Source organism: Anomaloglossus baeobatrachus, chromosome 3 (genome assembly GCF_048569485.1).
Source record: "Anomaloglossus baeobatrachus isolate aAnoBae1 chromosome 3, aAnoBae1.hap1, whole genome shotgun sequence".
Taxonomy (NCBI): Eukaryota; Metazoa; Chordata; class Amphibia; order Anura; family Aromobatidae; genus Anomaloglossus; species Anomaloglossus baeobatrachus.
In genome coordinates this window covers 209,634,225-209,649,167 of record NC_134355.1, presented here as the reverse complement: position 1 = coordinate 209,649,167, position 14,943 = coordinate 209,634,225, and the positions used below count along the sequence as shown (strand labels likewise).

At 49.0% G+C, this 14,943-nt stretch overlaps 1 protein-coding gene across 1 annotated transcript in view; it reads left to right on the top strand.

Annotated features, from left to right (window-relative positions):
- AGT (angiotensinogen) overlaps positions 1–14,943 on the top strand; it is a 75,983-nt gene that overhangs the window by 43,964 nt on the left and 17,076 nt on the right. Inside the window, exon 2 of the mRNA XM_075338197.1 lies at positions 12,469–13,254. Coding sequence (XP_075194312.1) covers positions 12,483–13,254 — 772 coding nt within the window. The 5' untranslated portion in view covers positions 12,469–12,482. The remainder of the gene's footprint in view (positions 1–12,468; positions 13,255–14,943) is intronic.

The window sequence follows — 14,943 nt, the reverse complement described above, 5'->3', positions numbered from 1 at the left end:
TTTGTGGCTATAGCCAGTTCATAGCCTTAAGGTTTATGGTTTTCTCACACAAGTTTATGTGGGCACATACTTAAACGTAAACGTTGCAAAACAAAACTTTTAAACTGGTCGAAACAGTAACTTCTTACTTTCCTTTACTTTACTCCTCTTTACCAGGGCTTGAGCCTGTATGGCTGCGGCACCTGCTGCTTTCCTGCTCTTTGTCGTCGTCTGTGGTAGTTTCATCTGTAGGTTCCTTGTCTTTTCTTTCTTGTTCTTCATCTGTGTCTTTATCTCTGTCTTTTCTTTCTTGTAGCATGGGGTGGCTGTAAGGTTTGCTGGTGCATAGTGCTACGTCAAGCGCGTACAGTCCTCTTTCGCCTTCATGCATAGTGAATTGTACTGAATCCCCCATCTTTAGGTTTCTGCCAGGGTGTCCTCTAGGCAGATGAGCGCTCACATCTCTTCTGTTGACAAATATCCCTTCTTTGATACCAGGGGCTACAATAAAGCCGTATCCGCTTTTCAAGTTGAAATCCTCCACTACTCCTCTGTAAAGGGGTCCTCTGGCTTGGGCTTTGGACCTTCTCAGTAACCTTTTCTCCTATAGGTCTCTGGCTGCAACTTCCCTCTGCTCTGGAGATTGTGGTGCAGGGGACAGCGTTGTTCTGTTGCGACGCCTTGTCTTGCGGCCTGAACTCTGCGTGGTACAGCTTGCAAACTCCCAGGTGAGACTTTTAGGCAGATCTTCGTCAGCGGACGGTGTCAGGTCTTCCTCATCCCAACGGGAATAGGGTAACATCTCCGGCTCTGGGTATGGCTCTGGAGTCAGCTCCTCAGCTTCCTGGCCTCCTCTCCCCCTTAGTTCTTCTTGGCACTCCTTTGGTGGCAGTGCTGGGGATGGGCTTTCTTCAGCTGGTCTGGGCGGTGGACTCTCTGGCGCGGCTGCAGGGGTTGCCTGAATCTCCTTGGGGGTATGCGGAGGGAGCAGATACCGATCCACCATCTCTTGTGGGAACTGGGCCTCTAGGTCAGCCTTCAGCTTCCAGTATTCGGGGTCCTCTCCTATCAGGGTCTTCCTAGCAGGGACCTCTTTAGACTGGGGAGCGGTGTCTGCTCTGGCCTTGCAGGCCGGGGTAAATGATGAGGTAATCTCTTCTTGGCGGGCCGCGCCTGGCATGGCGGCGGCCTGGTCTTGGCGGGCCGCGCCCTGGATGGCGGCGGCCTGGTCTTGGCGGGCCGCGCCCGGCATGGCGGCGGCCTGGTCTTGGCGGGCCGCGCCTGGCATGGCGGCGGCCTGGATCAGTGTCGCTGTTGCAGGGGGCTCTGTGCAGGCTGGGCTGGACGTCGCTGCAGCAGTCTGGGCTTGGCGGGCCGCGCCTGGCGTGGCTGCGGCCTGGTTCAGCACCTCACTTGCGGCGCGGACGAGCGTTGCTGCGGCGGTGGGGTCTCGGCGGGCCGGGCCTAGCAGGGCGGCGGCCTGGGTCAGCGTTACGCCTGCGACGCGGATGAGGGTCGCGGTGGCAGCCGGTTCTTTGCGGGCCGGACTGGGCGTTGCTGCAGGGACCGGGTCTTGGTGGGCCGAGCAGGGCATCGCTGCGGCCGCTGGGGCTTGGAAGGCCGCACCTGGCGTGGCTGCGGCCTGCTTCAGCGTCGCCACACCGGACGCCTCTTCGGGGACCGCGGGCGTGGCAGCAGGGGTCGGGGCACTTGCGCTGGCCGGGGCATCACTCGACTCACCCACCGATGGCAGCATCGGGGTCTGCGTCATCGCCGTCCTGTCTGGCACTCGGCGCGCGGCTCTCCTTTCATAGGCCCGAACCGCCGCGGTCATCTCCAGCATTTCCATTCGTTCTTCCCGGATCTGCTCCACAACCCGGTTCTCCAGTCGGTCGCAGAACTGGGCCAGCTCCCGATACCACCAGGCAGCGGAGCCCGGTTCTGGATTTCTGCGGTCAGACGCCATTTCTTCTGCGCCCTCTTCTGCACGACTCTCCAGCTGTGGACTCGCCGTTGCCTCTGATAACAAGCTGTTCAGTTTCTGCTCTGCCTCTTTCAGCAGCTCCTCTCCCAGCAGCAGGCTTGTGGCTCTCTTTCCTTCCCGCCGTCTCTGGACGCTTCCACTCTCATAGCTGGCAAGGTCCGAACTCTGCAGGGGATCTCTGGGTAGCCACACCTCTTCGTGGGCGGTAACTTCTCCCAGCGCGGGCTGCTGTTGTTTTTCAGCGCGCTTTTCATGGTGGCAATATGGCGGCGCTTCCAATTTTCCAAGCGGACCGCCCAGGCACATGGTCACCTGTCTGAACAGGTCTAGTCCTTATCCTGTTCGTGACGCCAGATGTAAAGCCCCACAGGTGTTGTATCGGTGCATACCTTCAGGGACTCCACGTAGCTGGATCTGGTCACAGGTAGGAATCTTCGGTTTTGATCGTGACGCCACTCTCAGTATTGCGGTCAGTGGGGACCGCCACTGCAGGTTAGGGGACGCCTGGGGCTGATGGTGGGTGCAGTCGGATGTAGTAGCCTCCTGAGAGTGAGGCAAGCCCCAGGGCCCTGTGTAAGTTTGTAGTACCACAAGGCGCAGAATAACTCCACACAGGCAGAATGTCTTTCAGGGTTTTTACTCACTTCAGGTGGTAGGGTGAGTAACCCGGGCGTAGCTGGGATGAACCAGATGGGAACCAGGTATCCTTCAGGCTGACTTTATGAGGGTGACTACTGACTCGCCTTCCTTAGCCCTTGGTGGTTTGGGGTGACCCCGACTTTGAGTCCCTATGGGGGTCACCCAGGGAAGATGCTGCAGCCTCTCTCCCCCTTTTGTTTGCCGTTTGCTTGTTCCCCGGACCAGGCCACTCCAGCTGCTTGCCTCCTGTGACCTATGGGCCCTCACTGCGGTTACGTGGCTGCGGCTTTTGTGGTGTTGTGGTGTGGGCTTTGAGAGCCCCACACCGGCAGGTTTAGCAGAAGAAAGCTGGATCTATCTTCGCTTCGGGATCTGCCGCCCGGTTGGGCCTGGTGCTCTCTAGCAGTCTCCTTACTTCCCACTCCGTGCTTTCTCTCTAGCTGAAGCTGGCTTTCAGGCAGCACTCCTAGTTGACCGTTCTCCCCCGTCAATAGCCACTGCGCGGGCGCTGTTAGACAGCATCAACCCCACAGGTCTGCTCCTCACTGAGCCCTCTGGAGTTCTCCTCTAACTGACTCACTGCTCCTCCTCTCCTGTTCTTGCCTACGCCACCTAGCAACCAGACTCTCCACCACACCCCTTGAGAGGAGATGGAGGCTTTTGGCCCCCTCCACTATTCCAGTGAAGGTCAAGGCTTTGCCCCCTCCTGGGACCCCCAGGGGTCCTCTCATGGGTACATGTGTGAGACCTGATCACTATGCGCCTGTGTTCCACACCCCGGTCAGCCTTCTGGATTACCTGTATTGTACTGTCCCCAGCCTGGGTGCAGTACTCAGTGGTGCCTGACCAGGTCAGGGGCGCCACAGATACAGATGGAAAAGGGAATGAAGGGAGTTGCTAGTTTCCACTTGCAACTCAGACTTTTTTTTTTCTAATTTTTAGATTCTGGCATATCAACATAGACTCATTTACCAAAAAATAAAAATCTGGTCTCGCTGTCCATAGCAAGTTGCACGTTTTTACCTTCTTAGAATCTCTTAAAGAGTAACCTTTGTTTACACTTTAATTTCATAAATCAATAGTACACATGAAAATAAGAAAGCTTATAAATAATATATCTACTAGCTTCTTTCTCCTGCAGAGATAAAATCTGTGTTCACTGAATACAGATTTCCCCATTGCTGAGATAGGAGATTTGTATCAAACGTAGAAGAGAAGACTGGGTTTATGCCGCGCTAAAAACCACTGATGCGTGTAAATGAAAAGATTTCCTTTTTATTTGACACTTCCTACGCGTATCAGAGACATCTGTCTCCTTCCTCAGGAAAAGAAATCATATTACAGCAAGACCGCTTGGACCTATATATAAGGAGCATACAGCCATGTATGCATTAAGGACTGCCTGTATGACTCAGAGCTGATGACTCATAGCCACATGGTAAAGAAGAAAAAAAAAGGGAGAAAAAAAAAATAAAAAAAAAAAAATTGCAATTTGCCCCCACTGTGCATGAAAAGGAGATACACTTCCTGGACCTCACCATATTTCATCAAGACCACAAAATTCTTACAAAAACTTAAAGAAAGTAGATGCAAACAGTTACATTCACAATCACAGTGAACACTATGCTAAGTGGTTGCACAACATCCCCATAAATCAGTATAAACTGATTAGAAGGAATTGTACCTTAGATGCTGATTTTAAAGAAGAGGTTGGGATTTTGAGGGATCGCTTCATTGAGAAGGACTTCCCCAGGTCTTTGATGAAAAAAGCTTACCTAGAGACAGCCAAATTGAAACAAACAGATATGCTGAAACCCAAAAAGACCGCATCTATCTCGGGTACAAGAGGGATTATTAATGCTACTGGAAAGGGCGATTTTTCTGCTAACTTCATCACTACTTACAGCAGTGACAATGTAACCATTAGAAATATTTTCTCCAGACACTGGGGGATATTACTAAGTGACCCCATCCTTAGAAATATGTTACCTGCTCGCCCAGGGGTTACTTTTAGAAGGGCGCCAACCATTAAGAATATCATAGCTCCAAGCAGGTTAAAAACTCCTCTGTTGATAAAAAAAACCATTTACCATAATTGGCTCCTACAGATGCGGTCTCAAAAATTGTCTCTGTTGTAAAAGTATTTGCCACAAAAGGCCCTGTGTGATACAAAATTCCTCTCCCGGGGCTGCAGCTAAACCACCAGGCACTCACAGGCTATCATAACGGGTTGTGACTGGCACAACCTCACCAGGTGAGTGCTTCTTTGTCTGTCTACCCTCATACCGGGTAAGACCCTATTGCGCTTTTTTCCCCCCTACAGTTTGAGATAGGAGATGGCAGTTGGTGCTTATAAAAATTTATGGGGAGGAGAGGGGGGAAGAGGCATGTGCCGCAACTGCAGCGGCCGAACCGCTCGGATCCGAGGGTAATTACTCATGGCTCGAGGGTCTCCGTATCCGGGGCCTAGGGGCCACTCAAATGTGAAAAGGGGGAATTATTTACAGGGGAGAGATAGTTTGTGACACCACCCGTGGTGTGCGGTAACCGCCGCTACCGATGGGAGCGCCCGGGGGAGATGGAATGGATTCAGCCAGATGACATTTCCCTCCATGGGTAGGGAAGGCCCCAGGGCTTTGTATGGAGGGGTGCGGGGGAGCGCAGGACTAGGTGGTAGCAGGGGATCACCAGGTACTCACTCAGGCAGGTTATCGTGGTGCTGGATGATGTTTTGTAAAGTCATTACACACACATGCTGCAGGTGAACCAAAAGTCCCAGTGCACCACTGCTGCTTGGGAAGGGAAGCACGTCCAGGTATCCGCTCCCAATAGTATTGCTTTTGCTGTGTCCCAATTTAGTCTGACCTCTTGGGAGCTTCGGCTCCTCAGCCCCTCACACTATGAGGGCCACTACTTTACTTTTCCTGGGGGCTCCAACCCCCGGTTCCCTCTCCCTTTGAGAGTTTCTACTACACTTCCTCTCCCTTTGCTCCCCTGGAGCTCACTGACTTGTCACCTCCCCCCAGTCTGCTTAACCCTTCGGTGGGTGGCCCCTCTCTAGACCTACTCACTGACTTGTCTGTCCTGTACTGCTGTGAGTGTGGATTGGGGGTTTAAATGCGGTTGTTAGCAATACCATAGGGTGGAACTTGGAACCAAGAATGATGGGTTCTGGACTATAAGGACAGGAGTGCAGTTCCCTGTGACACCCTGACTAGTGCAGGGGCGTCACAGGTGTAAGAAGCTACAGGCAGACATTATTCTCATAAAGCGACAGCTAGAGTTCTCCATTGAACTTTGTTGGCACCAGCTGTCACATACCAGCTCAGTAGAAAATATATTTATTCATTGAAGACACATTTAACCCATAAATTGAGAATTTTGAGAGTGAACTATCAATCCAGGGGTAGAATGAAGCAGGTTTCTCTCTAAAAAATATGTTACAATGTTTTCATCATGTGTGCTATTGATATATGAAAAAATAAATAAAATTGTAAATAAATTAAGAAATTAAATCTACGCTACTGATTACTATGCGCAATATTGATAAATTGATTGTTTTTGCCTATACAATGCAGTATAGGATATTTTTTACTAATTACTGACAGCTAATGTATATTCATGTCACATATCAGGTGGGAGTATATAGAGCAGCTCCGGCAGCAAGGCCCACTCCTTAGACCCGCAACACACATCCGTTTAATTTGTACGTGTGCGGTACGTATTTGCACGTACCGGAAACACATACACACGGAGACCCATGTTATTCTATGGTAGATGGCACACACACGTAAAATCACACGGAACGTGTGTCCATGTGATAAGTACGTGTGTAAACACTTAAGTGTGGGCGGGCACCAGATATAAATAACATGTGGAAATCAATGAGGGATCAAAAAACCACTAGCACATTTTAAAGAGACTGAAACAGTAGATAAGAAGAAGAAAATGTGCAAAAAGTGGGATCACCAATATAACAAATAGTATCGTTTATTTGACACAAAAAAACAAAACATGGACATACATTAAAAGCAATAAAAAAAGCACAAGCTTATATAAATACACATATTTGGGGTCAATGGTGTTTGGCACCAAACACACCCCACACCCTCAGCAAGCCAAACAACCCAATATACAATATAAAGGACGTAACCTTGCAAAATGGTTCAAACAGTGAAGATAGAGCAAAGCAGGTGACTGAGACGCAATACAAAAGATGCCCAGACATAGAAACCAGCTAAGAATACATAGCAATAAAATGCATAAATGGACTGAGCCACAACAATCACCTGTCACTGAAAAGAGGTTTGTTGAACCAGAAGATGCAAGGACGGACACCAGTAAAAGTGAGGGCTGGAGGCACCCCACCCCCTCTTTTGCACTCTCCTTGCCTCCAGCCCTCACTTTTACTGGTGTCCGTCCTTGCATCTTCTGGTTCAACAAACCTCTTTTCAGTGACAGGTGATTGTTGTGGCTCAGTCCATTTATGCATTTTATTGCTATGTATTGTTAGCTGGTTTCTATGTCTGGGCATCTTTTGTATTGCGTCTCAGTCACCTGCTTTGCTCGATCTTCACTGTTTGAACCATTTTGCAAGGTTACGTCCTTTATATTGTATACTGGGTTGTTTGGCTTGCTGAGGGTGTGGGGTGTGTTTGGTGCCATACACCATTGACCCCAAATATGTGTATTTATATAAGCTTGTGCTTTTTTAATTGCTTTTAATGTATGTCCATGTTTTGTTTTTTTGTGTCAAATAAACGATACTATTTGTTATATTGGTGATCCCACTTTTTGCACATTTTCTTCTTCTTATCTACTGTATAAGTACGTGTGTGCGCTTTTCTACACGGACAACATGTCCGTTTTTGGCCGGCATCACGCAGGCACGGACCCGCTAAAGTCTATGGGTCCGTGCCTGCACGGACCGCACACGGAGTATGTCCGTGTTCAGCACGTTTCGTGCGTGTGCGTTTTTACACTAGCGATCTTATTTTTTTTTTTTTTTTTAAATTAAATTCAGTATACATACCTTTTTTTCTGCTGTTCTCAGTCATACTTGCATTGGCGCTCGGTTTTTTTCTTCCCCTGGGTCATACTGCTCCAGCTCTGCTGCATGGAGGTGACCGGAGCTGCAGAAGACACCGCCGCTCCTGTCACCTCCACGCAGCTAATGAAGGCAATAGCGCGATCAGCTGTATTCAGCGTTGGCCGCGAGTAACCTCAGTGACAGCTCAGCTGTTCGCTCCATTGCCTTCATTAGCTGCGTGGAGGTGACAGGAGCGGCGGTGTCTTCTGCAGCTCCGGTCACCTCCATGCAGCAGAGCTGGATGCGACGCTGGAGCATCCTGGATTACGCCAGACATGGAGGGCTTTTTTGGGCTTATTAAAGTGGTGAACCAGGGTATATGTTTGTGTTTTTTATTTCTAATAAAGGATTTTTTCGTGTGTGTGTGTGTTTATTTACTGTCACTTACAGATTAATCATGGAAGGTATCTCGGGGAGACGCCTGACATGATTAATCTAGGACTTATTGGCAGCTATGGGCTGCCAAAAACTCCTTATTACCCCGATTTGCCAACGCACCAGGGCAAATCGGGAAGAGCCGGGTACAGTCCCAGAACTGTCGCATATAATGTATGCGGCAATTCTGGGCGGCTGCTGACTGATATTGTTAGGCTGGGGGGCTCCCCATAACGTGGGGCTCCCCATCCTGAGAATACCAGCCTTCAGCCGTTGGCTTTATCTGGCTGGTATTAAAATGGGGGAGGACCGCACGCCTTTTTTTTAAATTATTTATTTATTTATTTTACTGCACAGTATAGACACGCCCACCGGCTGCTGGGATTGGGTGCAGTGAGACATCTGTCACTCAGCATGGGGGGCGTGTCTGACTGCAACCAATCATAGGCGCTGTTCCTCGCCGCGCTGGTGATTGGGGAACGGTAAGTATGAGAGAGGGCTGCTAACTTCAGTCACTCGGGGGATTAGCGGTCACTGGTGAATCCTTCACAGGTGACCGCTAATCAGTACGCGGCACACAGACAGAGCCGCGGCATGACAATGAAGTCAGGTGAAGTTCACCCGAGTTCATTTTCATCGTGCAACTCTGTCTGCTGTCAGCCGACATGTATCAACGACATTGTGCAACACACAAACGGACATTCCACACGGACATTCCACGTACACATACACGGGCATTTTACACACAAACACGGACATTTTACACGTACACACGGCTCGCATACGCCATCACATGGATGCCATACGTACCGGAGAAACGCCCGAAAAAAACGGAACACGGACCCGAAAAACGTACCGTGTCACACGCACGTTTTTTTGCGGAAGTGTGTTTTAGGCCTTACACAAAGGGTGCTGAGAGTGTTAACAAAAAGTCATATGTAGTGTGGCGCCCCTGTGGCTTCAGGCACCACAGGGTACTGCACCCCTATTAGGGTGGAGTACTCATCCTGGGTCCGAAGAAGGTTGAGGCCGGTTTACATATACACAAACATGCAGACACTGGGTTGCCCTCCCCAATGGGGAATGGGCCAGGGTCGGATCACAGTAGGGGGTCACTACAGTGGTGGGTTTACAGGACGCCACCGCACCAGGGGCTCCCCAGATCTACTGGACTGGGGAATTAGGGTCAGGGAGAAGCAACCACCTGGGGGAGTTAGGAAGCACAGTGGGAAGAGCAGGTTGACCTAGTCAGAGTAGTGAACCGGCTGGTGGCAGCGGCTGGGGGCAACACCTGAGAACACACAACACCACTACGACAGAAAGTTCAACTTCAGACACAGAGCAGAGTGCATGTGCCGTGCGCAGCTCTATGAGCCAAGGCGTTCAACACAGTCGCTGGGGAGAAGTAGGCGCCTGCTTCCACAGGACTGGCGCTGTCAGGATACAGAATCCTAGGGCAGGCACACTTCAAGTTGTCTACCAACTCTGCAAGGGTAGCGGGAAACGGCTACGGAAAGTCATCAGACCGGTCCCATAAGTCTGCAGCAAATAGCACATAAGATCCGGGATTGAGGACCAGCAGCATAACAGAACCGTGCAATCAGCATACAGAACGGAACACACTTTACTGACACGGGGACCCTCAAGTGCTTCACGCCACGGGGGTCCAATACTTAGCGCATAAAAGGAGGAGAGAGCTCCCAGGCTGACACCCACACCGGACTTGACCTTTCATGGATCCAGAATTGGCTGTAGCCCATCATGGCAGAGAACGGTATCTTGGGCAGCGTCTGAAAGACTTGTGAGTAAAAACACCTGGAATCGCAGCCCCTGTCTCTGCCTCTCCTTTAACCGTCAGTGTCGCCCAGTGCTGCGGCTCCAAAAGGGACCACTACTACTACCTCTGGGGTAATCCTGCTCTGCCTGTGGGGAGCGACATCATCCCGGCTGCACCCGACATCTGCCTCGGTGAGAGACCTTGCAGCGGCGGCCCCCATCCCTGGCCGCGTACCACAGGTGGCGTCACAATCTTAATAGACTTTCCTAACCTCCCAACTACTACCTCCATCCTCCCTGCCACCCTCCAACTCTCCTTCCTGTATGCCTTGGGGCAACGGAACGGAGCCAGGCCACCCCGTTATGACACAGAAGAATCTGCAACCCGGCCCAGCAACGAATAGGTTAAAACACCTGCCCCATGGGCTGCTACAGTAGCACAAAATGGTACCCCATAAGGCCTCATTCACACATCAGTATTTCTTATCAGTATTTCATCAGTATTTGCCAAAACCAGGAGTCTTCAAAACACAGAACTGGTGTCAGTCTTTCAATGTTAGTGTTTCTCTGTGATTTCTACTCTTGGATTTGGCATAAAAATACTGATGTAATATACTGACCAAATACAGACATGTGAATGATGCCTTAAAGCTACAGCTTACGTGCAGAAAAAGGAAGACTTCAAAAATTGATGGGAAAAAAAGAAAGTATGGAAAATAATAAAATAAGTTTGCCATTTTTTTTAAGTTGTCTTCTTAAATAGTAAAACAACAATGTATTTGCCATAATCATTGTGAGCCGTATAATAATTGCTCTTTCACGTGTGAGGTTTTTTTTGTGGTTTTGTTTAATATGTCATACTTATATGCACGGAAGTAAATATAAATATATATATATATATATATATATATATATATATATATATATATATATATATATATATATATACACGGGAGTATATATAGTATATATAGCTGGGTGGTCCCTGAGATCTGTCAGGAGGAAATTGAAAGGTGGTGATGTAATCCAGTTGTTCATAGGAAGACAGAGACTGACATCTTGTCTACAGAGGACAGGATGTCCTTGGCTGGTTGTCAGATTGGGATCACATGGTGCATCTGTCCATTAAAGAGGGGTGATAAATTTAAAGCTGCAGCAGGGCTGAGATGAACGCTTATTGCATGCAGCTTATTAACTGCCATGAAATCTGAGGGAATATTCAATGTACATATGAACAGAAACTAAGGGGCCGATTCATTAAGGCTGGAGTAGCGGACAATCATGCTATGCCATTCATGCTGAAATAGAAGGTGCCGAATTCATTAAGTGTCCTTCATTGTCACTTCTAAAGCTTCATTCCCACGATCAGTATTTGCAGCGTTTTATCAGCATGATTCAGCTGCGTTCAAAACGCTGCGTTGTACAGTACAAGCATAGTCGATGGATTTTTAGAAATCCTGTGCCCACTGTGCTTGTTTTTTCCTCAGCAAAAACTGACCTGCGGTGCAGCTTTTCAGACCTCAGCATGACAATTGTTTGCTGCAGATTCGCATGCGTCCTCCGTAGGGAGAACACAAGTGAAAGACCACAGCGCACTGAACCCTGATTGTGAGCACAGTCAGCTGAGTTCTCCTGCAGAGGAGACTCGTGGACCCGCAGGTCAGGACCCACTGTGTTCTAAACGCAGCGAGTCCTGATAGTGGGCACATACCCTAAAGCGGGCTTTACACGCTACGACATTGCTAGCAATTGCTAGCGATATCAAGCGTGTAAGCACCCGCCCCCGTCGTGTGTGCCATATCATGTGATCGCTGCCGCAGCGAACATTGTCGCTACGGCAGCGTCACACACACTTACCTGGTTGGCGGCGTTGCTGTGACTGCCGAACAATCCCTCCCTCAAGGGGGAGGGACGTTCGGCATCACAGCGACGTCACCGCAATGTCACTAAGCGGCCGGCCAATCAAAGTGGAGGGGCGGAGATGAGTGGGACGTAACATCCCGCCCACCTCCTTCCTTCCGCATTGCGGCCGGCGGCAGGTAAGGAGACGTTCCTCGCTCCTGCGGTGTCACACACAGCGATGTATGCTGCCGCAGGAGCGACGAACCACATCGATAATCAACCATTACCGATTTTTGGTTTTGGAACGACCTCTCCATGGTGAACGATTTTCACCATTTTTGAGGTCGCTTAAGGTCGCTGGTAAGTGTCACACGCTGCAATATCGTTAATGACGCCGGATGTGCGTCACTAACAACGTGACCCCGAAGATAAAACATTAACGATATCGTAGCGTGTAAAGCCCCCTTAAGTGTTATGCACCTCCATGTGCTGTAAGAGAAATGTTACTTCAATGAGGAACTGGAATTGCATTTCTCATGAATTTGACGGGCTACATCCCTCTTCGACTCCTCCCCAGCTCTGCCTATTTTGGCAAACTGGTGAAAAAACACCAAAAGTTGTAAACGTTTTGTGCATCCCACCCCTTCCCATTGCAACATAATTCTGCAACTCTTTAATCTTTTCATAAGTTTTCTGACATAAAAGCTTTGATGAATTGACCCCTAAGTCTTTTTAACTATTAGCAAATATACGAAATATTCATACTTGTGCCTTTGTTTTACAGCTTTGCTTTTAACAATGCACCTGCAACATATTATGCTGTGCTTAACTGCATTTCTTGGCTTGTCTACATGCAACCGTGTCTATGTCCATCCATTCAACCTACTGGCTTACAGCAAAAGTGAATGTGATAAAATAGAGTCGCAGGATCACAGCGTTGAGAAGACGTTTAGCCCGATAGCTATTGAAACAAAAAATAATGAAGAAAAAAAAATCCAAATGAAAGTGGAAGCAGTTGATTTTGGACCTGCTGAACGTTATCTGGTACCAATGGTTGGTGTCCTTAGCTTTCGAGCTGTAGCCGGATGGTGGAAGCTGCATAAATCTGAAAATATCCTCATACCAAATACTGATTTTTTTCGAACAATCATGTCCTTTTACCTTGGAGCCTCTGGGAACACTTCTAGAAGTTTACAAACCTTTTTGGGATTAGATGACCCATCAGGATTTACAAACTGCACTTCTAAAGTGAATGGTATAAAAGTGCTCTCAAAGCTGAAGAATATTGACCAGTCATTCTGTTCTAAAGATTCGGAGATTACAGCACATAGAAGAACAGCGTGCATATTTGTCTCTCCAAATGTCCAGCTGTCAGAAAAGTTTGTTCAAGGATTAACACATACAGCTGATAACTTGTACATAAGGGCTGTGGACTTTAAAGATTCTGCCAAGGCTGTTAAATCAATCAATGAATTTCTGGATTCTAAACTGCCACCAAATACTAAAAATGGATTAAGTTCCATTGATGGAACCATCAACTTCTTGTACAGTAGTCACATTCATTTTAAAGGTAGGTAAATGCTATGAAATGTATTTGTGGTTTGGACAGTATACTTTAATATTATCATAAATTTTTGCAGTGAAATCTACAAGAGGGTAATCAAATTTTTAAACAGCAGGTGCTATGAGAAGCCATTACATTTATATCCCGACAAGAATTTGCAGATTACCAAGGGCATATATAGAAATCATGCGGCCCCATGGCTGTATTATAATGCACCCCATAGTCATCCATATAGTATTATGGCCGTTCTAAAAATAAATATTCACCTCTCCTCTTTCACCCACTGCTACGGATTCCTCAACGTGTGTTCTGCAGCGCTGCAAATTTTAGCACAGCGGATGTAGGACAGTGACGTCATTGCGCTCGCTGCACTGTGAAATCAGAGAGTAGACATGAGCTGCCCCAGGGCTATGGGGTACTCGGTCCCGGGCCGTATATGTAGGGGGATGTTGTGTCATGGGTGTGAAATGGCTGGTTCCCGGTTCCGTGACCCTGGGGGGTCGCTTGAAAAGGGGGTTATATACAGGGGAGATTAGAGAGTTTATGTTGTGACGCCACTTGCGGGTTGTGGCTAGGTAGATGGAGCCACCGCTGCATAGTCTTCTACCTTTGGGGCTGATGGTGATAGCAGCTTTGATGTTGGGCCCTCTGCAAGTAGGGCTGAGCCCCATGGGATGGATGATGGAGTGCGGACCACACGATGGGAATGCAGTGCAACTGGTGTTTACTCACAGCGGTGGTAATGCTGGTTCACTGAGGATGGCTGGTTTCGACCCCTGGTCCCTTTTGTCCCAGTGCTGGTGTGGTAACCTGGTAGCTTCTTTCCCCTGCAGCTCTCACTGGTTTGGTGGAACCCCGTGGCTTAGAGCGTCTGGAGGTCCCCTACTTTTTGTCGTCAGTCTCTGGTCCGTACGGTGGGCAGTGTCAACCCTGTAGGGTCGGTGTTCTGTTCCGGTCCCTGGCTCTCTTGTTACTGCTGGTGTCCCCGGATTCTTGGGTCAGTGAGTTCCTGGATTGTCCCCTCACTGTGCAGGTATTTGTCAGGTAGCCTGAAGCGGTCGCCTGACCTAGGGCCATGTGCCCCGTCGGTACTATGGTTCCAGGGTTACCTCGTCGTACCCTCCTTGGCAATCACTCTCCTTCACCAGCTAGGTCAGTGCTACACGACCCCGTCTGAAGACACGTCCGTCTCTTGCAACTGTCACTACAGACTAACTCACTGTCTCACACCTCCTCCCTGGTTGTCGTCTAGTGGACTGGATCGGCTCCATCCCTGGGTGGCCATTCATTGGGTCCCCAACTAGTCAGTCACGTATGATTGGGAGAGGAAAACTGGGGATGTTATGTGTTTTGATGTTTGTGGCACTGGTCTTCCAGGTCCCTGGGGGAAGGCCCTGCATCTATGACAGGATGATGTACCTTGTAGTGCCCTGAGGGGTCCAGGGGTGCTACAGACATATTAGGAGAATGATAACAGAAGGAACGTTAGAAAAGCACTCCCTCTTTCATCATGGCTTACAACTTTTTCGGCTATACAGTTTAAAGTGTGATGCCTGGCACAGGGCCCCCCCGACTCACGGGTCCCATAGAGGCAGCGTGATCTGCAGCCATTGGTGATATGCCACTGCTCACAGTGCACAATGCTTGTGACATGAAAATTCACAAGTGCCTGCAGTCATGTAGCGTGACTGGAGA